The sequence below is a fragment of the Dermatophagoides pteronyssinus genome, unplaced genomic scaffold (genome assembly GCF_027571235.1).
Source record: "Dermatophagoides pteronyssinus isolate colony J.1.1.1.1 unplaced genomic scaffold, Derpt_VIB-CSIC_2022.12 sq0008, whole genome shotgun sequence".
Taxonomy (NCBI): Eukaryota; Metazoa; Arthropoda; class Arachnida; order Sarcoptiformes; family Pyroglyphidae; genus Dermatophagoides; species Dermatophagoides pteronyssinus.
In genome coordinates this window covers 929,082-955,062 of record NW_027461532.1, presented here as the reverse complement: position 1 = coordinate 955,062, position 25,981 = coordinate 929,082, and the positions used below count along the sequence as shown (strand labels likewise).

General features: G+C 29.1%; 1 protein-coding gene across 2 annotated transcripts in view; it reads right to left on the bottom strand.

Moving 5' to 3' along the window:
* LOC113788944 (nephrin-like) overlaps positions 1 to 25,675 on the bottom strand; it is a 79,719-nt gene extending 54,044 nt beyond the window's left edge. For both annotated transcript variants that reach the window (XM_075820810.1, XM_075820811.1), the window contains exons 1-2: positions 25,335 to 25,675; positions 15,525 to 17,262 (exon numbers count right to left, since the gene is read on the bottom strand). In XM_075820810.1, the coding sequence (XP_075676925.1) occupies positions 15,525 to 15,990 (466 nt within the window). In that variant the 5' untranslated portion in view covers positions 15,991 to 17,262; positions 25,335 to 25,675. The remainder of the gene's footprint in view (positions 1 to 15,524; positions 17,263 to 25,334) is intronic.
* Positions 25,676 to 25,981: the final 306 nt, after the last annotated feature.

Sequence of the window (25,981 nt, the reverse complement as noted above, 5' to 3'; positions counted from 1 at the left end):
CAGATAACGGTCAATATAAACGAGGATGTGTAGTTTTTTTGGTTTGCCTGTTACATTTTTTTAATTTATCTAAATTTCCATCAAGTAATAATCATTATAAATCATTCAAATTAGAAGAAGAAACAAAAAAAACAGGATCCAGGAGCTATTTTTGGTAAAAAAAGAAAGTAATGAATTCATTCATTCATCAAAGTCATGAATATAATATAATGGACAATAGGGTGAAAGATAAATTATCAAACTATTTTGAATATAGAAAAAGAAAAAGACAGAAAAATAATTCAGGTAAATCAATTAACTAAATTATATAATGAGCACCATAATCATCATCATCATCATAATCATCGGGGTTAACCAATTAAATATGGACAAAACGTCCATTATGGGGTTTGTTGTTCATTTGGATCGATCTTCGAAAAAAACCGAGAACAACAGCAGAATGAACACAACGAGGAAAACTCATTTTTTGTCCAAGCAGTAATAATGATAATTTAAAGTTTTTTTTCAAAGCCAGGGTAAAAAATTGTTCATTTCGCTTAAATGAACAATAATCAATTTTATCGATTTTTATCGAAAGTTTTTTTCATTTCACAAAATAACAATGATGATGATGATGAGGATAATGGAACGAAAGCGAAAAAAATCCCGAGATATTTCTCCTAAAGAAATGTCAAAAAAATGGGAAACAAATTCATTACTTTGGCCAACAAACACTATCATCATCATCATCATCATCATTGATTGAAATCCAAGAGACAAATGGCAAAATCGAAATCCAATCACAGATTTCAAAAAGACAAATTGTTACAAGAAAACAACCAAAAGAAGGCTCGATCAATTCAATCAACAACAAACATTTACGAAAATTAATGTTTTTTCTGTTCTGTTCGGTGTTGATATATTTTTATCAAATTAACGAAAAATAAAATCGAATGGATTGCCTTTTTGAAAAATCGGTTTTGTTGCTTTTGTTGTTTCGTGTGACAACAACAACAACAACAACATACATCTGGAGCTTTTTAAAAAAATTTTACCAAAAAAAAACCGACCATAATCATCAAAAATATGGTTACAATTAGCGGCGATACAAACAAAAATATATTCGTTGCAACCGTTGACTACTGGATAAAATCAATCAAACAACAACAAAAAAAAGTAGGACAACAACAACAACAACAACAATTAACCAAAAAACTGGTAATAAAACAATTTGGCAAAATTAAGAAAATACAAAGAAAGAAAGATTTCAAATGACAATTGCCCTGGCCATTATAACCAGTAAGCAAACAAGGATAAAAAATCTTGAAATGATTTCTATTCTCTACGCAAAACTTTTGAAAAAAACAAGAACATTATTTCATACGAACTAAGATGAAAAAAATGATGTGAAAAATCCAAATAGCCAACAACAACAACAACAAGAAAGTAAGATTGTAAAAAGCAAAAATGAAAAATGAAATTTCTGCCTCCTGTTGATGGCTGATGGCCGATGATGATGATGATGATAGTGACCAGGCTACTGTTTCACGCAAATGTAATTATCAAATATTGGGCCATAAACAATATACATATGATTTTATCTAAATAACGAACCATGTGGTCGTTTCTCGAGACATTTTGAAAACAGAAAATTCAATTTCAATTGAAACAAACAATACAAGTGTGTAGTGATCTAGTTTTTTTTTGTTTCAACATTATTCAATTGATTATGATCAATTGAATTTTGTTCGTGATCAAAGTTAAAATAACCAAATAGTTTTTTTCCAAGTCCAAGTCAAATTTCCCTTGTATGGTTGAACTTTTAACGAAAAAAATTCCCATCGAAAAAAATGCAGCAACAACAACAATCGGTACTTATGCGATGATGTTTTATTTTGAATATTCAAAAAAAAAGTAGAGCAAATGTTTAATGATGATGGTGGTGAGAATCACCATCATCATAATCATAATCATCAATATTAATAACTAACCACCATAATGATAATGATCATAGAATCATAGCAATGACTTCCGTTTTTTCAAAACATTCAAAAAAAATTTGTTGTTTAAAATATTGAAATGAACGAAGAAAAAAATCATTTTCATCGATAAAGAATCGATCGATCGAAAACAAAAATTCAATGATTGAAATGCTTTTTCACATGAATAATGATCATTAAAAAAATGTGACAACTTTTTTCTGTTGTTCTGTTCCTGTGATTGTTGTTGTCACACATCATGATCAATAAGGAAATGGCCATAAAAAATTTACAATGTTTTTTATTTTGATTTTGATTTTCAAAAAATGAATTTGGCGCTTGAAACAGAATCAAATTCCATTAAAATAGAAATGACGATTGGCAACCACATTAATTGAAAACTATAAATGTTTTTTTTTTTTGGCTAGTGTCCTTTTTTCAAGAGAAACATCATCAAGTATATGTAATGGTACAGAGAGATCTGAGAATCAGAATCAGAATCGGAGAAAGAGAAAAAGAAATGATGATTATTTTCAACAAAAAACCTAGCCAGGCCATTGTTGGAATGTTTTTTTCAATGGTTCATTGTTTCCATGATGTTGTTGAGAAATTCTGTTTTCAAACAAAACAAAATTCTTAAAGAATTTTTGTCAATGAAAAACAACAACAACAACAACAAAAACAGTTCAAGATTAGCGCAAGATCGAGTGTCTTGTCGGTTCTTTTTTTGCCATTGTTGTTGTTGCTTTTTTTTTGGAAAATGGAATTGTCATTTGAACAACAACAACAACAAGGGCGATACAGAAAAACCTCGAATGAAATCGTTTCGGTTCCTTCCGCTATTTTTTTTTCTTGGCGAACAATCATCATCATCATCATTATTTCTATCGGTCGAAAGTGTGAAATGAATGAATCGGGAAAAAAAATCCCGAACAACAACAATAATGAAAAAAAAGCGACAAAAACTTGAAAAAAATGAAGATTACTGGCCTGATGATGATGAATTTAATGATGCTACTATACACAATGGACAATGTCATTAGTTTTTTTTCTGTTTTTTTTGTTTCTTCAATTTCTTTATCAGGCGAATGAAAAAAAGAAGAAGAAAATACCTAAAGAGTGAATGCGAGAGAAACACAAAACTTGAATAAACGATAGTTTTCAAAACAAAAAAAAACAAAACAACAAAAAATTGGTCCGGAAAGAGAATTGAAAAGTTTACATAAATAATCTCATCATCATCTTATCGACATTCACACACACAAAGACAATGGCTTAGCTTAGTTGAAACAAAAGGGATACAAAAATTGGTCAGTAAATTCTTGGATTTTGAAAAACTTTTATCAAAAAAGTGATCCACAATGATTATGATTTAAATGAGCTACTTGTGGCCAAAAGCAAAAAAAAAATTTGATTAATTTATTCCATTCGATCATAATCAGTGAGTAGTTTTAAGAGTTAAGTAATTCAGCAGAAGAAAAACAAAAACAAAATGGAAAACCAAATGGAAAAAGGGAAAATAATTTGAAAGTTAATTGAAACAAAAGTAAAAATGGTGCACCCATTTTTTTCAATTCATTTTTGCCAAACAAAACAATAAACTTGTTGTGAAAACAGAAAAACAATTGAATTGAATTCAATTAAATTTCAATTGAATTGAATTATTTTCTGTCATCTTCATCTTCATCAAACAAACAAAACAAAACAAACAAGTTTGATTGTTGTCTACGTTGTTGTCAATTGATTCTTCGGCTGTCAAACCAGATGTTTTTTTTGTTCATTTTTTTGCCATAAATAAATAAATAAATTCTTATAGTTTTTATCATTATGGGCATATAAAAAACTATAGATGATGATGATTGAAATCTGTCATCATCATCATATTGTTTCATAATTGATGATGATTCAAGAAAAAAAAAGAAATCTTCGAATTGATTAAATCATTTGACTTTTATGTGATGATAAACTAATAGTTTGGTGATTGTTCCTTTTCCTTTTGGACAAAAACTTTGATCAAAAATGTTTGTGAAAATGACCATAATCTTTTTCATTTAGTTTCTTGCTAAATTGTTTGGTGTATGTGTTTTATGTCATTTGATATTGATGTAATCGTATCGAATGTCCATTATTTTCGTTTTGTTGTTTGTTTTTTAAATTTTTTCAAAGGAAAAATTTCTGTTTTTTTTCAACTTTGGCAATAAAAATTCATTTAAGATGATGGAGTGAAAAAAATAAAGTTTTCTGAATGTGGGAAAGCGGAGAATAAAGAATGAAAAACGATATCCATTTAGAAATTCCTTATCATTCATTCATTGAATTCCATCAAGAAAGAAAACTTTTCTACCTGAAGCAAAGAGAGAGAGACCACAGTTCTTGCTTGTTTCGTAATCACATTATGGTCAAGTTAATCAAAACAGAAGAAGGAGAAAAAACAAACTTTACTCTGCCCATACTCTCATGGGACCAGAAAAAAATTTGACCAAATAGATCGAAATAGTGTCAAGAATCAATAAAGAATTCAATATCAATCAATCAATGATATTTATCACATCAAAAACAAAACAAAAAAAATTAATGGATGTCAATCGTCAATCAAATTGTCGAAATGTCAATTGACATCATCAACCAGAAAACCAGAAAGCAACAACAACAACAACCAAAAAAACGCCTTAAACATGTTGAGATTGATGATGATTATGACAACCGACACCACCACCACCATTATAATGACACAAGCTTTGGTTTTATAACTTGTTTGATTCATTTCATTCCATTTTGAAACATTGTTGTTGATGATGATGTGTCAAAAAAAGAATAACATCAAATCGAAAACATTTGTTTTTCGTTTCAAAAATGATGAGGGTGGTGATGGGTAAGATTGATACAAACATCATTAGTTTTTTCCACAGAATCATCATTCGACAAACAAAAAATTTGTTCGATCTGTGTGTGGTGTGAATGTGATGCATGATTTCCCCATCTGAATTTGCTTTCTACAAAACATTCGAATCGAAAATGTACAAAAGCAGATCATCATAAATGTCGAATGGCGATGTTTAGAAATGACCGAAAAAAAAACAGTTATTTTTTGCGAATTCGAGGCCAGATCAATTGATTTATACGAAGCAAAATGAATCAAAAAAAAACGAAAAATTCTGATGGCCAATTGTATACATTAGGGGGTGAGCAAAACAAAAACAAAAATCACATTAGTGAAACAGAAAATGTGAATGAATTAAACTAAACAGAACCAAAAAACCAAAATGAAACTTGGATGTACAAATCATTTTCATTCGACTGTTTTGTTTTGTTTGTTTCTGTAATAACAAAAATTCAAGTTAAAATAAGAAAATGAATAAAAGATCTGTTTTGGACACATTTTTTTCATTTGGTTGATTCAAATATTGGTGACAAACCATAAAAACAATGATAACAATCAAAAAAAAAACCAAAAAAAAATAACCGAATGTTTTAAATGTGTGAAAATTGATGTTTTGATTTCTGTGAATGTCATTTTCATTTTTTGGATTTTGATTTCCAAGCAAAAAATTAGTCATTTTGATTAGCCATATGAAGCGATTACCGAGTGTTGGATTAGCCTAGATTTTTTGGGAATACAATCCTTTTTTAATTCGAATAAATTTGTCACATTAATCATCGACGAAGGGACAAAAAAAACTTTTCTGGAAAACTAAAACAAACTAAATTCAATCTAAACCAACCGAATAAATAAATCAAAACAAACATGGAGAACAAGAGAAAAAAAAACGGGAACAAATCACAGAAAACAGAAAACGAAATTCAATTTAATGCTAAAATGGACCGCTACTTGAAGAGAAAAATTTCAAACATTCAAACATTCAAAATGAAACAAACAACAAGAAAAACGAGAATTGAAATTGAAAATGAATGGAAAAATGTTAATTTGACAAAAAAAAACGAAAGAAGCGAAAATGTTTGGCTTGAATAAGAATCCAATTCAATTTTTCGTTTATCAATGAATGAATGGTAACTAGCCATCTCTTGATTTGTGCCAAACATGTTTCCAAAACATCTCCGAAAAAAAAGAAAACATTTAATAAAAAGAAGTGGTGGTGGTGGTTCCAAGGAATCACAAAAACAAAACAAAATGACTGAATGTCCCAAATACCATCAGTCTGATCAGCGAAAACAATGACCAAAAAAAACAAAATGACCGGAAATCCATAGAACAAGCGTGGGTGGTATGCATATATTTTTCCAATAAGATTCACAAAAACTACTATCGATTACTATCGATTGTCTGATCGATAGTAATAGGAGAAATAAGAAGCCAACAGTGAAAAAAAATACGAATAAGCATCCTACTGAAAATTTTTTTGAACATAAACAAAAAAAAACTATTTAGCCGAAGGATTTTTTTTGTTTTTGGGGATGTTATATAAACATAATCATCATCATCATCATCATCATCGAAAACATATGTTTCAATTGATGATGATGATGATAGTAAATTACATTTCAAACAAGCGATTATCCTTAGTTATTTTTTTTGGCTTGATAATTATTGATTAAAATGAAAAATTCATTGAAAAAAAAATCATTTTATCAATCTACCAATTACTCTTGAATGTAGAGTAATACTATCATCATCATCATCATTTGTTGTTGTTGTTGTTGTGTAATCAACAAACAAACAAACAAACAACAAAAATTTTGCTTTAAAATGTTTTTTCGTAAAAATATCGAGTTCGGTATATACGATATACACGATACAGTAAAACCGTGTGTTGAACAAAATAACCCAAAGTTTTTTGGGTCAAACACCATGTAAAAACTATTTTTAAAAATTAAACTAATCTAATAGCCTGGTGTAAAAAAAAAAATTTTAAAACATTTTCTATGTAAACACTGTGATTCAAATTTGCTGTTGTCTTTTTTGTTCATTCACATTCTTCACATTCGTATCTCCCCTTCACACACACACACACATCCATCCAAACACTAATTATGTAAATGTTCATCGAATGAAAATGGATAATAATTGTAATCGAGAGAAAATCTAGAAAAAAATCCAAAAAAAACAAAAACAACAACAACAGATCAATTCAAATGAAATTAGCTCGAAGCCAATTCTATGATAAATCAATGGAAACTAAAAAATAAATTCACACCAGTGTCATATACGAACAGAAAAAAAACCCTCAATACAAACACAAGCAAAAAAAAAAATTCAAATGAAAATTATCATTTGAAAATATCTGGAACACTTCACACTTACACACACACACACACAGAATGAAGTATAATTTTCCAATTCCCTTCTGTAAAGAAGAAGAAAAAGAAGAAACGCAAACCACACAAAAACATTCAATCAAACATTTTGACATTAACTAAATATATATTCACATTGTGCGTAATAATAATGATGGATATTATTGATGGAGAGATTGGATTTTCTTTCTTTGACTTATTGCCATTCAGAAGATTCACAAGATTGAAAAAAAAATTTAAATTTGATAATGAAAAAATTTGATTTCTTTAAAAAAAAATTCACACGATCTATGAGCAAATATCACACACATTTCAATATGATATGATGATGATGATGGGAATTGTAACCAGAACAACGAAATAAAAAAAAAAGATCAGTAGCCATTTGACAATCAAAATGTCTAGATTATGTCAAACAGTGGCTTTGGCGTTTGGTAAAAAAAAAAACGCCAAGTAGCATCTTTCTTTTCTTAGGAATATCAATATTATCATTGGATGGTTATTGGAAAAAGCAGGAATTTTTTTTTATTCATCTTGTTCATGTCACAATCAAATTGACAAATTTCAATGATATGGTTGGCATATTGAATTTTTTTTGGTTACTGCTTTTTTGTTGTTGTTGTTGTTGTTGTTATTACGTCAATTCAACAAATTATAAAATACAACAACTTCTGGAAAGTTTTTTCAAAATTTACAATTTTTTTTATAATAAGAAATGTTTTCTTTGGTCTAATTTTTAACTGATAAACTTTGTCTTCCCCCGAAGAAAAACGATGAACAAATCAACATCCAACCTACACCGAAAACCGAAAAAAAGAAAAGAATGGAACACGTACGTTTGCTTGGAAACTTTTTTTCTTGCGAAAAAAAAACTCCCACCACCATCATTATCGACAAAAACTTTATTAACATCAACAAAAAACGAAAAATGAAAAAACTAAAACTAAACTAAAATAATAATAATTGAATGATTGTCGAAGAAAAAGAAAAGAAAAAAGTTCAGATCAAACTCATGTCGTCGTAGTCGTCATGTAATTGTCGATATTATATGTATTTTGCCCATTTCATTTGCTCAAATATTGTTACTGGAACTTTAATTTTTTCATTCGTTCGAAAAGAAACAAAATTGAAATTTTTTTTCGGAGCCTACGATTATGATTATGATTACAGACAAACAGATAAACAGACAGACAAAATGATATCAATCAACCGATTGACAGCTATGATGATGAGGATGTGACTTAACAGAAGAAAAAAACAGAAATACCCGAGGCTTTTCATATGAATTTTGCATTTTTTTTCATCTCTGTGAAAATTACAAGATAATAAAATCCTACGAATTTGGCCGAATTGACAATATAACATCAATCGGTTTATTTCTTCTTCTTCTTCATAGCTTATTTTTTCCCAAAAAAGGATGAAAGAAAATTGCTCAATTTTCTTTTTCATTTTATTAGGCCGGGGTCCCACTTGTATAAACTAACAAACAGACTAAACAAAAAATGCACTGTGGAAGTAGAAACGAAATTTGTCTGCAGTTTACGGTCTACAACTTCCACAGTGCATTTTTGGTTTAGTCTGTTTGTTAGTTTATACAAGTGGGACCCCGGCCTTATTTTTCTCCACTTTTCACTTTTCTCGGTGTGCGTGCGTGTGTACATTCAACACAAACAAAATGAATCAATTCAAAAAAAATGAATGACATCTGAATGAAAATCACACACAAAATCAACAAATAATTGATAATCACACAAGTGGTGGTGGTGTTGGTGGAGATGGCGGTGGAAAAAAAGTTCAATTTTGAATGATGATAATGATAGAAACATTACGTTAGATTCAATTCATTAACGGACAACCACAAAAATAAAAATCATTTTAAATTTCAAATGAGATGCCCACCGAATTCCAATATATATTCACCGATACTAGACGAAAAATAGAAAAACAACAATCAAACTGAAAAACGAAACGACCATCCAATTATCATTTAGAATCCAGAAATGTTCAAAAACACAACAGAATGTTAATCAAAATTCAATTCACACACACCGAGAAAATAGAGAAACAAAAAAGATGAAAATGAACAACAACAATAACCTATGGAATGATTGGGCGCGAGAAAAAACAAAACAAAACAAAATTCGGACAAATTGTAGCAAAAAAGACTAAATATTTTTCTCTGCTGTTGTTATCCGTATAGAAAATGAAAATACATTCAGTCAGTTGGACAATAATGAAACAAAAAAAAACGAACCGAGACAAGACTTTTAAATGAGACGACGATTTTTCTTTTTTCTGTAGCATCCATTTTTTTTTTTTTTTTGTTAGAATTGGCTAACAACAACAACAACAGAAAAAAATGTCCGAAGCTAATGCATGGCTGCTACATACACACACACACACACAAACACACGGAGAAATTCCAATCCAATCAATGAACATTGTGGTGTATAGAAGCAGAAGCAGCAGCGAATATTTTTTCGTTTCGCTTTTTCGTTTCTCGTTTTGGTTTCATTCATTTCCAATTCGATTCGATGCTGTTTTTTTTCAAATGTAATAACTAAACGAATAACAAGAAGCGTAAAAGATTTTTTTTGTTTTTTGTTTTACGGGATTTTGGATTTGCGTGACTTGACTCGATTTTTGTATGTATGCCTTTTGGAACATTTTTTTTCCTTTATTATAATGGAAACTGGATGGATTGATGGATTGAGTTTTATGGGCCAAACAACAACAGCAGCAGCAGCATTACATAAATAATGAACCAAAAAAACGTGTTGATCATCAAACAAAACAAACAAATCAAATTCAACAATCGATCGATTGATTAATGTAAGAAAAAAAGAATAGAAAATAAGTTGGCCAAGTGAAAAATCAAATATAACAATCAAAATATCAAAGGTCAGAATTTTTTCTCATTCTTTTCTTTGGGCTTTTTGTTGTTGTCCGGTATTTGATTTCAAACAACAAAGAAAAAAAGATTTGTTTTTTTTTTGAAATTCAAATTGAGTAACAGAATCCAAAACAAAACAAAAAAGTTACCTGTTAAAACAAAATTTTCATAATCCACATTTCTAGGAATGTAATTGGAATGCGATTCTTTGTTGCGAAAAATTCTATTTCATTCTATACAAAATGAAATATAAAACTTTTGGACAACAAAGTTAGACAAGGGGAAACAAAAAAATTGTAACAAAAAACCATTAACAAAAGAATTTCTTTTCTTTTTTTTTTTTTGTAGAAAAAAATGAAATTTCAAGAATTTTCATCATAGAATCTAAAGAACAAACACAGAGAAACGAATTCCAATTTCGAAATGACCTTTTTTTATTGTAGACAAAAACGATGATGTTATCACAACTATAATCGATTATCTTGGCCATTGTTTTGTTTTTGTTCTTGGATGAAATGAAATGAATGAAACATTCATCAACAACAAGGTGACATCATCGTTATTTCATTCATAATTATGGACGTAAGATGACGATGACGACGATGATGATTATAATGATGACCATAGCTAAATTGAAATGAAATGAAATGATAAAAAAGCAATCTTTCAAGATAGCGATTCACACCGGACAACCGACCAACCAACTAACCAAGCATCAGTCAAGATGGAAAAAAAGGGATGCATATGAATTGAATGTGAAACAAAATCATCATCATCGTAGTTGTCATTATCATCATCATTATCATCGTCAGAAGAAGAAGAAGAAAAAGAAAAAAACTAGTTAATGTCAATGTCCATGATTATGTTGATGGAAATAAAAATAAAAAAATTTAAATAACGAATACAACCTGTATACGAAAAAAAAGATGCGAAAAATCTTCTTAGTTGAATCAGTTCATTCAGTTTGATGATGGACAATTCTGTCATATGTCTAACAATAGCCAGAAAGAAAAAAGGGATCTTGGATATGCAATGATGATGATGATGAGAATTTTTGCTTACCAGTTTTTTTCCTAAAACATCCATATTCAACTGTTTTCTCTTCATTATCAACTGTAGATTCAATTCTGAATTGTCACCATTCATCATCATCATCATTGTAAATTTGCATTGAAATTAAATAAATTGGAAATTTTTTGTTTTTCTTCAATGAAATAACGATAGTGAACGAAGATAAACGAAGGGGGGAAATGATGATAAATATATGGAGTGAACACATGTGAATATTCATTTCGAATGTACTGATGAAACAGCGAGAGAAAACATCATTTTAGCCCGAATAGATCAATGTGTGTGTATGCGTTGAACGACGACCACAATACGACATCCATGGGAACAAAATTTGAAAAAATAAGAAAAAGAAAATAGCATCTTCATGAGAAATCTTGGTTGCTTGAAATCTTTAATGGCCAGTAGAAGCAGGTTTTTTTTTTTGTTTTTGTTCTTTCTTTCTTCAATGTTTTAGCTCAATGATAATGATGATGATAAAGACCAAGTCACAAAAAACAGAAGATAAAATCTTATTCAGGTGACATTTTATCTATCTATCTTTTTCATTTTTTTTCGATAAGAATTTATTCAAAAATTTTCAAAATGGAGGTGTGTGTGACATTATTACACTATTGCACACACATACACAAACAGCAAGAGAAAGAGAAAAGGATTGAATATTGAAATTGCGATCAGGTAAAATGAAAAAAGAAAGAGAGTGACCAGAAAAATGAAAAATCAGCGGCACAATCATCATTATTATTATTTTAAAAAAATGGAATACAACATAGACTGATGTTATTCATTCATTCATTCATAATTATAATGATAACAAACAAACAAACAATGAGAAAAAAAAATGTATACTAATTGTTTCCAGGGTTTCTTTTTTTATTTTGTTTTTGGGTAATGATGATTGAAAATGATGATAACGTTGAAGATGAACAATGAAGAATCTGAAATATATTTTTCGTTTGTCATATATGCTATGTGAAAATGAAAATTTTCATTCTCACACACACTGAAACATACATACGGATGTTAAAATCATCATTGGATGCGCAGAAAAATTAGAAAATAAATGACACATTGTCCCGTATGTCAAGATTAGTCGAGAAAAAATATATGATGATAAACAGGTTAATTATATATGTTGTTGGTTGTTTTATTCATTATCGTTGTATATTTGTAATAAAGGTAAGCTTTTGGTTAATGTAAAGCTAAATTTAATTGCCAAAAAAATGAATGTTATGTGTGAGAAAATTTTTTTTATATCCAACAACAACAACATTACTATTGTCGGTGATTAGACATATAGAGAATGAATGAATGATAATAATTTTTCAATTCATAATTTTTGAAAACAACAAAAAAAAGAGTTGAATTTAATTATCAGGTTTTTTGTTGTTGTTTAGTTTGTTGTTGTTGTTATTGATCAATTGATTCAACTAATATATCAAACAGTTCAATGTAAAACTCTCGTATATGATACATATCAAGGGTAAAAAAAGAAAAATTTCGGATTTTTTACTTTAAAAAAAAAATTTCAAAATACCGATTTTTTGTTTTACCTAGTTTAAATCGTGCATCATCATTATTCAAAGTTCAATTAAATGATGATAATGTAGATGATGATCATCACGATAAAGATATTTTAAGGAAAAAAAGGAATCAAACATCGAAATCTTGACAACAAATTTACACCATGTGAAACAGTAATTTTTTTTCTAAATAAATAAATAGGAATATCGTGAAAATCAAATCCACATTTATTTTTGAATTCACTGTCCTGACCTACACAACGACAACAATGTACAATAATAGAAACCAAACGAAACTAAACTAAATCTCTTTAACCCAAAAAAAATCAAAATCAAAGAAAAGCTTCTGGAAAAAATTGTCCATGATTATTACCCAACGCACACACACCAACCAGCTACAGAGTTACTTGCACAGTGTGATAATGATCTTTCAATCCAGGTAGGATTTGATAATAACAACAACAACAACAGCAAAATCATTCTGAATTCATCGCACAATCAGAAAAATAAACGAAAAAAAATTGTTGAACTTATTTCGGGTGATTCATCTAGTTTTTTGAATCCATTCTGGCTGGCTAGATTGAAATAATGATAATAACATTCACATCATTTTTTTTCAGGTATTAAAAAAAAGACAATGACATTGCTTTTTGTTCAATGATAATCATCATCATCACAACAAAAAAAAAAACTTGATCTTGAGCATCCAGAAAAAAAATTCGCCTGACAAATCTGGAAGCCTGAATGAGATCATCATCCTGATGGTGACAAAAAAAACAAAATCAGGAGAAAAAAAATCATTAACCTCACCATTCACGATAAACATAGACATTATCCCCGAGAAAAATAAATAACCAATGATGATGATGATGATCAATTTTGAATCGAAAAAAATGAATGAAATGAATTGATTCGTAGAAGAAGGCGAAAATTGCAACACACATCCCGTAATCATCATCATCAAAAAACTATTCACAAAAAATTTTATCAATCACTCTCTGTGTGTGCGTATTTCGGATGTTTGCATGAAATTTTTCTATTCCTTCAATTGAACCAAAATTCCATTGAATCAAACAAACAAAACAAACAAACAGAAACAGAAATAAGCAGAAAAAATTCGAACCAAAGCCAAGGCCCAAAGGAATTCAATGTAAATTTTTATTATTGCTATTATTATTACCATCAAAGCATCATCAATGGATACCAACTCGAATGGACCACAGGGCATATTGCATAGAGAAAAAAAATGGTTTGGAAATATAAAAAAAGATAAAATATTGTTGTTGTTGTTGACCATCTTTATGGATATTTTTTTTTATTGAAATAATGGCCATTATCCCCAATAAAAAGTCATAAATAATGATTCGATTTTTTTTATTTTCTGTTCATAGTTTTGAATAGCCCAATCGTTATAAAAAGATTTTTGTTTGAACGAAAAATAAAAATCATCATCATCATCATCTTCAATATTATGAATAACTTGTGAATTTCATTTTATTTTTTCGGTTAATTCCAAACAAAAAAAAAGGAGAAAAACAAAATATATGGTCAAACAGAAGTGGTGTGTCTGTGTTTGATTCGATCGAGGAATCACTATGCCAAACAAAAAATAAATGTGACAAAATTCCATATAGAAAATGTCAAATGGTTTGTGTTTGGTTGCATAAGTGGCCGGTGATTCTATTCTATTTTTTTTTATTCATTTCAATTCAATTTCTATTTACAAACATTGAAATAGAATGAATAGGCAAAAAATCAAATGAAATTCTTCTTTCCACTATTTTTTTCCGATGACAGTTTTGACAATCATATATGATTACGGGTGCTCGCGCCCTTCATGTTATTGTTGTTGTTGTTGAATGATTATTTTTTTTTGAATCAAATTCATTGGGAATAGAATTCAATAGAAAAAAAAATTTCTTCAATGATTCAATCTAGCATAAAATTTGCTTAGCTTGTCGATTATTATTTATTTATTTATTTACAATTGTCGTTGTTGGGCAACCATGTCCATTGCATCAAACTGAACAGAACAGAACAGAACACATAGCATCAATATTTACAATCAAATCAAATAAATTTTATTTATTTATTTTTTAAACTTTCAATTCAAACAGTAGCCAAATAGAATTCTGGTTTTTTTTCAAATTGGGTATTTAGTCCGAAAAAAAAGTTTCCAAAAGCAAATGTGACAAATGGTAGTGTCCAAATTGAAATCAAAACTAGATAGAATGATAAATGTGTCACATACACACACATACATACACAAACAGATAGAATATATAATTATATATCCTTGACACGTGTCTACCCTATCTCATGAAAGATGACACACACATGAACACTCAGTAACTTTTGACATTCGATAAGTAATTGAATCGGCAAAAAAAATAATAATAACCGCAATAACGGGACAAAATTATAAGCAACAGAAGCAGCAGCAGCAATAACAGTATTGAATTATCATCATTAATCAGATTATTAATCCTTTTTTCGTATCTTTGCAAACTTGCTGAAATGAGAATTGACTTTTCTTTTCTTTTTTTTGCATTGAATTGGATGGATAAAGGGGAGAACAACAGAAATCATCATAAATCATTATTTATTGTTGATGTTTAACAACATAAGCTTTAATCATCATAAAATAAAAAAAGACGAAGATTTATTTATGATCCGAAACGGTCAAATAGCAAATGAAAAATTTCAATTTGAAATTTCTCCTCTGTCCCATCAAATCACAGGAAATCAATTATGATAACCATATTTGGTGTGTGTGTGTGTGTGTTGGTGCTTGTGATAATCAATGATAAACAAATTTTGATAACATACCTTTAAATTGTGTGATGGTGGTCATCATGATAAAAATGATTGATAATAAACATAAATATAAAAAATGATTTGATGAAAATATCTTATTATTATTATAACATGGCGGTGATGATTTCATTTTGAAACGATGTTGATGTTGATGTTGATGGTGATTTTGATAAAAAGGTTGATTTGATAATGGTGATGATAAAGATAATGTAAGGTGATGATTTATTTTCCAATTATTTTGATTAAACATTGAATATTGCGTCCAATATTTTTTACATTTATCAATATTAGCTGATCGATAATGTAAATTGATTTTTGATGAATAATAAATAAGACTAGTGTTGATTGATGAATAGGAATCTGAATTCTGTAATCGATTATTGTTATCAATAATCGAATGACATTTACAATAATGGTGATGATGAATATCAACATCATCATTATCATCGATTATTTGATTCTTGGACATTTCGGACATTTTGGATTTGATTTAACCGCGGTCACACCGTAATCATAAAAAAGTAGAATGAAAAAAACCGTTCAACACCCACACACCAAACAACATTGATATGAATCGATAACGATAATCATGATGATGATGAAATGATGATTTTCATTTATTCATATCATTCACATTTCACAATAAAACGATGATGAAACACACAGTTACACACAGAAAAAAAACATGAAAAAAGAAAGATGAAAATTGAATTTGGGCTAACAATCAATGATTACCCGAACAAAAACACCAAGAAAACCAAAAACAAACTTTGCAAAGTTCATTCATTCATTCATTGATCACTATATGATATGATAATATATATCGATCATCAATCATTTGTAGAGAATATCGATATAGAGGAAAAGATTATGATGGGCGGTTGAATAATAAACAATGGGCGTCAAATACGTTAAATCATCATCATCATCATGATCAATGTCGTTGAAAATGGACAAATGACAAATTCAGATGTCAACCATGTATACATAATGATGATGATGTGGTTGACATGTGTAAATTGTTGTTGCTGATGTAATCGATAAAATAGGCGGTTGTTGTTGTTGTTGTCGTTGTTTTGAATGATTGAAAACATTTGTCCAGCAATCATTTCATAATTGATAAACAACAACAACAAAAAATTTACAAGTTTTTTTTTGTGGTGGTTGTGTGTTGCAACAAGAAGGCGGCGTTGCCCAAATTTCACAATTTAATTAAGATTTTTTTTTCAATCATAAAACCGGCCATTATACCGAAAAAATGGTCAGTTTTTTTTCAAAAAATATGACTTTCAATTCTTTTTCTCGGTAATTGTTTTCGTTGCTGGCAATCAACAAAAAAACAAAACAAAAATGATGATGAACATTTGCAATGAACAACAACGAAAACAAAAATGTTTGGCTCTGGAATTTATCCACAACCAAACAACGAAAATAACAAAAAACCAAACTGTCATCACTATTTTTTATGATTATTATTATGTGGTCTGTTCTGGACAAATATATCTGGCCAGAAAAAAAATAACCGGATAGATCGGGAATGAATGAAACAATTATCGATTATGTTGTTGTTGTTGTTTGTCGTTTGTATTGAATAGCAATAACTGTTGTCCTTTTTTTTTTTTTTTTTTTTTTGTTTTCATCCAGATAGAAACAAAACCAAAACCAAAAAAAATCCAATATGTAATTATTGTTTGAATGAAATCAAAATAGAAAACAATGATGATGATGATGATGATGACGAAAATAAAACCTAAAACAGAGAAAACATAGGGAGAGAAAGAGAAATTGAATGATAATTAGTTATTTATTTTGGAAAAAAAAAGAAAATCTTCGGGCATCAGAATTTTGATTATTATGGTAAAAAATCAATGAAAAAACAAAACAAAACAAAAACAGATATTACAATCAACAAAACACACACACACAATCAACAAAAAAACAGATGAAATGAATTTGCTGAAATTTATAAATTCACATCGTGTACATTTACATTATATATCCTCTCTATCTTGGTTATCTGTATGATGTTTTTTTTTTTTGGTTGTGACTGCATTGAACATCAATGGCAGAGATTCTTTTTTTGTTTCTATTTTTGTGTGGATAAAAATGAATTTGTTTTTTTGGTCAAGCGATTCGATTTCTTTATAAAACAAGAAAACAAAAACATGAAATTCAACCAACCAACCAAACAGACAAAATAAATGTGTGTGATTGGAATTAATCAAAAAAAGAAGATATTCTGTTGGTTTTTTTATGAGAATATATAGTGTAAGAATTGTGTTTGACAATGATACAAAAAAATGGAAAACAAAAAATGTGAATTCGAAATAGAAAATCAAATTCATCATGGTGATTCAATGATGATAATTTTGCTTTGTCTTTTTTTTCGCCAATCTAAGCAAAATGAAATGATCAGAAATACCAGTTTGATCCAGTGTTTTCAAATCAATCAACCATCATCATCATCATGGACCAGAAAATTTTCTGATTGAAAATCAACAAAAAAACGTGCTTTTCTTCATTGTTTTTATTCCCAAGAATAATACTGTTGGGTCATCATCATCATCATAACCAGAATAACCAGAATTTGATTAGAAATTATCATTGCAACAAAATTTACACCAAAAAAAAAGAAAAAAGACAAATAAAAACCAAGAAATTCTGTTCAAAATTTTGGAATAAATATTGATGATGACAAATACAATAATTACAATGGTCAAATCACGTTTCTTAACCAAAAAAACAAACTTGTTTGCTTGTTTGTTTGTGTGATTTATAAAGATGTGCAGAATAAAAGAAATTCAGTCTGTCACCAGAGACATTGACAATTTCATTAATATCGAAATAAAATAGACTTGTTTCTGGGGGTTCATCATAATCATAATCATAATAATAATAATGGTAATCATAATGATAATGAATGAATCAAACACACAAACACAAACACAAAACAAACAAAATAAAGCACGAAACATGATCTAGATTTACTTTCAACCAAAAGAAAAAATGATGAAAAAAATTCGTGTCGTACGTGTATATGTTTGTGTTGGCTATATTCAATATTCTTGAATGAATTTTTACTTGAATCACATTCTGTGTCTGTGTGTTTGTTGGATTCATTCCATTCGGAAATAAATGAATCTTTTTTTTCGGGAAAAAAATATATCAAGAAAAAAGGAAATTTCAGTGAATATATAAAAGAATAATAATTAACTTAACACTTGACTAAGTGTGTGTGTGTGTGTTTGTGTAAGTGCAAATAAAAAAAAAGTATGCTTGAAGAAACCAGGTCATATAGAGAGAACACATCCGTTACACTACTGATTTATTCACCTGAAATCTTGACAACAACAACAACAATAATAATAATCATCATCCAAAATGAAACAAAAAAATATACTTTAAAACGATGTCGTTTCTTTATCTGTTACTATAGTCATTCTTAAATCATTCATTTGTGGAGGCGAACAATTTAACCATAAACACACACACATAGATAGATAAAGAGAGATAAAGTGAGATTACATCAAAAACCTATTTTATGGAAAGATTCTCCAACCACACACAAGGTAAATTTTTGTTGTTTTTTAAATTTCAGAAGCAATTATTCGTCAACAACAACCAAGAAAAAAAAATGTGACCGAAATTTGAATTTGATAATCTTTTGAATGTTTTGATGCTTAAATCTAACCCCAAAAAACAACAGTGCACTCTCAAAAAAAACTACACAAAAACAAAGAAACTAATTTAACGGAATGTTTCTGTTACGAAATTCTTGAACCAAGGACAAAATCCTGATTCCAAAAAAATAAAAATGCAAACAAACGGTATGTGTGTGTAGGTTCCAGCATTGGATATCTCTCGGGAAACAAGGTAAAAACAACGAAAACAACAATAGATGGATGGATGGATGGCCAGAAGAAACACATGATTACCAGAGCCATGAAAATTCCAAAAATATTTTTAAAAAAATGGAAAAATGAATTTCTACTTTGACATCATCATCATCATTATCATTGCAAAAAATAAATAAATAAAATTTCCATTTGAATAATTTAAATTTTTCCATTTTGATGATGGTGGTTGATTGTTTGTGTGTGTGTGTGTGTGTTATTTGTCCATCTAAAATATGAAAAAAATGCGCACCCAGCAGCAGCAGCAGCAGCCGATTAAAGATAGAAGAGAGAGAAAAAATATTGATTTGTATTGCTGCACAGCAAGCATTCATCAATTTGTTTATTTGAATTCATATATGTGGATGCTTTGGCTTTGATGATGATGATACCACAAGCTGAGTTATAATATGATCATCATCATCATCATATAGTGGTTATGTCAAAAACAAAAACGAAAAAAAATGAAAAAATGTCTACATTTGGTGCAGGCAATGAATGAATGAATGAATAAATGTTCAATCAAAGAAACAAAACAAGTTCAACAGGGCCAATGGTCAATGATGATGATGATGATACCTGCATTGAAATAATGCAGAAGGGAGAAAAAAATAAAATGGTTTGCCAATCACAGCAACGAAAATTGAAAATCCAACATGAATATCATCATCTCCATTCACCAGTCAAGTATTAAAGACAACCAATTTGTTCACATACAAAGAAGAAGGAAAGAGAAAGAAAAAAAAGATACAGAAGCTAAAGCCGAATAACAAAACTGATATGGAGATGGAGATGGATGAAATGAATTTTTTTTTTTTTGAATCTGGTAAAAAAGATAAAACAGGCTTTTTTGATGCTAAAGGAAAAGAAATACCATCATCATCATCATCATCATCATTGACCGACTAACAATCAAGAAAATGAATGAATCAAGAAGAAACAAAAAAAAAACCAGAACAGGTATAAGGCGAACATCGCTTATCATTCACAAACACACAGCATCAAACAAATATAGAAAATATTTAATGCTTGATTCAGGTAGCCAATCTACATTTTTTTTTTTTTTGAAAAATCATTGTGTGAATGGTGAATGTGAGAGCAGCCATGATTATCATCTTTACTGATGATTTTTTTTTCTCTCTCTACTATCGATCGAAATAAAGAAATTAATTTCCATTTTCCAAAACCAAAATTAAAAACAAAAAAATTGATTTCAATCATGTCCGAACAAAATATAAACGACCAAAAACAGAATAGTCATTATTGTTTTGAAAGCAAAAATCGTGGAAAAAAAGCAAAGATTCAATAATTAATAATCAAAAACAAAAACAAAAACAAAAAAAATTGATTTGCCCTCATTTGATATATTTGCACACTCTCATCGATCGATCGATCGATCGATTGATTAATTTTTTCAAATAAATATTTTTGCTGTTATGTGCAACCTGATATATATCACACACACACACACACACACCGAGGTTAGTAGCCATCACCATTCGTGATTATGATGATGATGATAATGATGAGAGGAAGAAAAACATTCATGATTGAAAATCGAGAATCAAGATCATCATAATTGATAATCAACATCATTTGAGTAAATATTTTCCGAAATTGCTTTTCACAGAAGGGAGAAAAAAAAATTCCTTGCATCAAAGAAGTTGTATTTTAACCATGCAGCGATACAAATCTTTTGGATTTTTGTTTTCTTTCTTTCAAAAAACACTTAAACATAATGGTCATTTCCGATCTTTTTAAAATCAGACATTTTTTTGCTCATTTCATATCATAAACAAATCAAAAAACTACCCTTCTTTTTCCAATGTTGTTGTTGATGAACATTCATTGTAAACTGTATTCGAAGAATAAACAAACAAACAAATTCCTATTGACATTTATCATCATAATCATGATGGTGGTGGTCATGGTGGCTAGAATATTATCATCATATCAATCACCTGTGTTTGAAAAGTCAATGGCAATGAAAAATATACCCCTATGAACTACCCACCAACATCATTTGAAACAAAAAAAGAATGAAACTGATATCAGGATATTTTTATCAGGAAAAATGAATGAATAAAAACCACATTTTTGGGTAGCTGCCTTGATAACCAAAGATAACAGATCTGTAACAACAACAACGAAAAAGTGAATTCATTTTTTTTTTGATATGCCGCCACACTGGAAACAAATCACGAACAAGAATCCAATGAATATACCTGATCTAGATTAAACCAAACCAAATCAACAAACAAATCAAACCAACTAACCACCATCATCATCAAACATTGACAGATGATGATGATGATCATCTGACTATTCACAAACACAAAATATCAAGGTGAATCGTTTGTTTTTTTTTTTTGGAATTTGTCATGCTTGTTATGTTAGTTATGCATCATTCATTCAACAATGATTATGATGATGATGATGATGATGATCAATGATGAGGAAGTCAACAAAAAAGATATGACCATTATCAAAGCATCAGCAATAATAATCATTAGAAACAACAACAGCAAAAAGTTTATTTTGGCCAAAAGAATTCTGCATCGAAAAAAACCGAAAAACAAAAAAAATCTACATATAAATCGGTTTGATTCGCTGAAAGAAGGGCTAAAGGGCATAAATAGAAAAAAAATTTCCAAAACGAAAGTTTTTTTACGGTATATTCATTTGATTCAATCATTAAATCATAATCATTTGTGAATCAACTTGAACAACAAAAAAACAAAACAACAACAACAACCATAATCATCATCACGATGATGATTATGGTTGAAAGAAGAAAAACAAAAAAAACCCTGAAGATATTGAATGGCCCATTTTTATCATTCCTGATCATTCGTCTATATAAACCAAAACAATGGAATGAAACCAGAAGAAAAAAATTCCAACAAAAAATTTTTTCAAATTAAAATTTACATTTGGGATCATCATCAACATTCGAACAGAAATCTCTAACACACACAAACAAACAAGCATCTTTCTATCATTCAATCGATTGACATAAATCATTCAATGAACAAAAAATGAGATTGGATACAAAATCAAATCGATCGAACGATCAGTCGATCGATTGATTGATTGAAAGATCAAAATGAATTTTTTTTTTTTTTGAAACTAAAGAAAAGGACGAATGATTTGCAAACGTAAAAAGTAAAAATTCAAAAACAATTTTTCTTTGTTGAACAAAACAGAAAACAAGCCTTAAAATTGATTTAATCAAATTTTTTTTTTGCAATTCAAAATCATCATTCACAAATCAAATATTTTGAATTAATCAAACAAAAAACAAAAATTGCAATCAATAAAATGAAATGAATAAAGATTGATAGCCATCATCCACCACTACTGCTGAAACATTATCATCATCATCATCATAAACGATTGTACGATGAATAAATGGATGCTACCGTTATGCAATATCGATATGATATGATATGAAGAAAGAAAAGAAAAAACAATTACCGTATTTATTTATTGATTTTCTTTTAATATTACCATCACACACACACACACAAACACACACAAGCATAAACATAAACGATTGGCCATTTTATTCGGCATTCACCACCATTTCCAAAATTATTATTAATAATTCATAAATAATGAGAGTTTCAGTGAACTGATCGAAAAAAACAACATAAACATAAACATATCCTTACCTAAGATTTAGGTCAAATAATCATCATAATCATCATTCATTGATTGAATGAAATGATATTTGAACGGTAAAAATCTTTCGAATTGGATTTCTCTTGTGTGTGTGCATCTTTTATGTATGTTATTTTCTTTTTTTGGTTTTAGAGTGAAAAACAAAAATCATTCGAAATTCAAGAATAATCATCATAATCATCAGACCAAGTTTAGATTTGAACTACTTGATTTTTTTATTATTTTTCCAACCACAGATTAAGTAGTCAAAGTAGTAGCAGCAACAGCAGGCAAAACAAGATTGTTAAAAAAGAAAATCCACAACATCATCGTTATTTGTAATTGGATAATCACATCAAAAAGTTTTTTTTCGATTTATGGCCAACTGACCGAAATATTATTGTCCGAACCGATCGATCCGATTGTGTGTGAATGAACAAATTTGTTCAGCAAAACAAAACAAAAGAATTGAAATTGAAAATTTTTTTAAAACCTTAACAACAACAACAAATCGATTGATTACTACCTGGATGATTTGTGCTAAAAATAACTTGAACAACAACAACAACAACAACAACAAAAACGACAAAACTGATTATCAATTGACCAAGATGGTTGTAATTTATTTAAGTAAATTCAGATCGATAGGATGCTAACGAAAACAAAACAAAACAACAACAACAAAACAATTAAGAAAATGGGATTTCTATTTTGGATCTATCATCATCATTATCATCATCAGTTAACCCTTGATTGTTCATACAATAATTTATTATTTGATAAATAATGATGATCCAAAAACAAGAGAATATTCTGCATTATGGATGAGAGAAAGAGAGAGAGAGAGAGAGAGAGAGGTGAAAGTGAATGTTTTTTTCTGAATTTTCTTTCTGGTCGAAAAACAGATTGAATCGATATGAAGAAGATGTTTAGATAGAATCGAACCCGGCAGACTAAGGCGTTAGTTTTTTTGTTGTTGTTGTTGTTGTTGTTACTAGGAAAAGAAAAATCGATCCACGATTGAAAAAACGAAACGAAAACAGAAACAGAAACCAATCGCAATTCAATGCGAATATATAAAAAAAAAGAGTTTTGAGAAAGATATTCTTGTTGTTGTTGTTTCTTTTGCACCAAAAAAAAAAAAAACTATGGCGAAAAGATTCTATCGATCGATTCTTTGGTTCGTGAAAGAAAATGGCCAACAACAACAACAACAACAACTTTCTTGATTTTTTTTTCTGGATCGCTTGATTGAAGAAGAATATTTCTTCTTTGGTGAAAAAACTGAAAATTTTATCCGATCTTTCAGATATACAAACACAGAGATCGAAATAAAAACAAAAACAAAAACAAAAAAAATCAAAACACAGAATCGATTTTGAGTTATCATCCAAGTTCAGGTCGGAATCGAATGATGATGATGGTAGTAAAGTTTTTTCTTTCTGTTTTCTTGGATTCCGAATGGATCAGCACATTTGGAAATATGTTTTTTTCTTCTTTCTTTCGATTATTTGAATTTGGTTAGATTTTTTTTTGCTTTCGGAATCTGAATACGACGACAAAATAATGATGATGAAGAAAAAGATTCTGAATCATCATCATCATCATCCTTATCGGTTGATTGATTTTATTCAATTCAACCGATAAGGATGATCCATTCAATGAATTCAATGTTGGAATTTCTAATACTAGTGCTGTTGAACCAAAAAACAAACAAACAAACAGACAGACAAATGAATGAATGAATAAAGGAAAAATTGATGATGATCCAACAAAAAAAAACAACAAGGAATTTACTCCAAATGAAATGAGAAAATAACACAAACAAAACGAGATAGAGAGATCCTTTAAAACACACACAAACACTTAATGGATCGATTTTTTCAATGATTTTCAAATGATGATGATGATTTGTATTATGAAATTCAAATACAAAACACACATACACAGGAATCATCAGAAACGGAAATTTACCAACTTCCTGTATGCTGTGTTTATAATCAACATTGATTTGCATAGGATATGCACACACACAGAAACAAACACTAGAATCGTACATTGATGATAATGATGTTGTTCGGTTGATTTCTGTTTTCTCAATACAAAATGCTTGATAACGATCGATGATGATGAAATTCCAGCCAAAAAAAAATCAATCACCACCATGCTTTTACACAAAAACACAGGATACCTTACTGCACTGATCACACACACAATGTATTTGATCGAATTTCTACGGGAAAAATTATATGGGAAAAAAACTTACTTTTTTTAACTGTTTTTGGTTTTTTTGTTTGATGAATAAAATTTGTCGCAAATTTTTTTGATCAAAAAAAAAAATCGATTGAAATTTTAAACAACACAAAACGAAAAGACAATATATTTTTGGTTCATTAGTTCGTCGCATAAACACACACACATACACAGTAGCGCAGAATAAACGAGGGAAAATGATGAGAGGATGTTTTTTTATGTAACAAAAAAAAATGAGGGTGAAATCAATCAATGTAGAAAAATCTTTTTTGGACAAAAAAAAAAATTCTCTCCCTCAATATATGCCGATGTATACACGACCATAGCAATGTACCGACTGAATATCATGATGGAACAGAGCTGCTGCTGCAATGCATTTCATGCCTCGCAATACCACCATCATTCGTTTTTTTTTAGCCATGTGTGAAGCGAGAGAATGCAGACGATTTGTTGATGATGAAATCCACATAGAGGATACACTGATGAAGAAGAAGAAGAAAAAAAAATTATCCTCTTTGTTTGGATATTTTCGTTTTTTGGATGCTGTTAGTTTTTTTTTTGAATCTTTGATTTTATGGTAGTGGTATTAGTGAGAGTTTGATTATTTGATTCAAAAATGGATAAGGATATGTATCAATCTTTTAGTAGTAGTAGCATGAT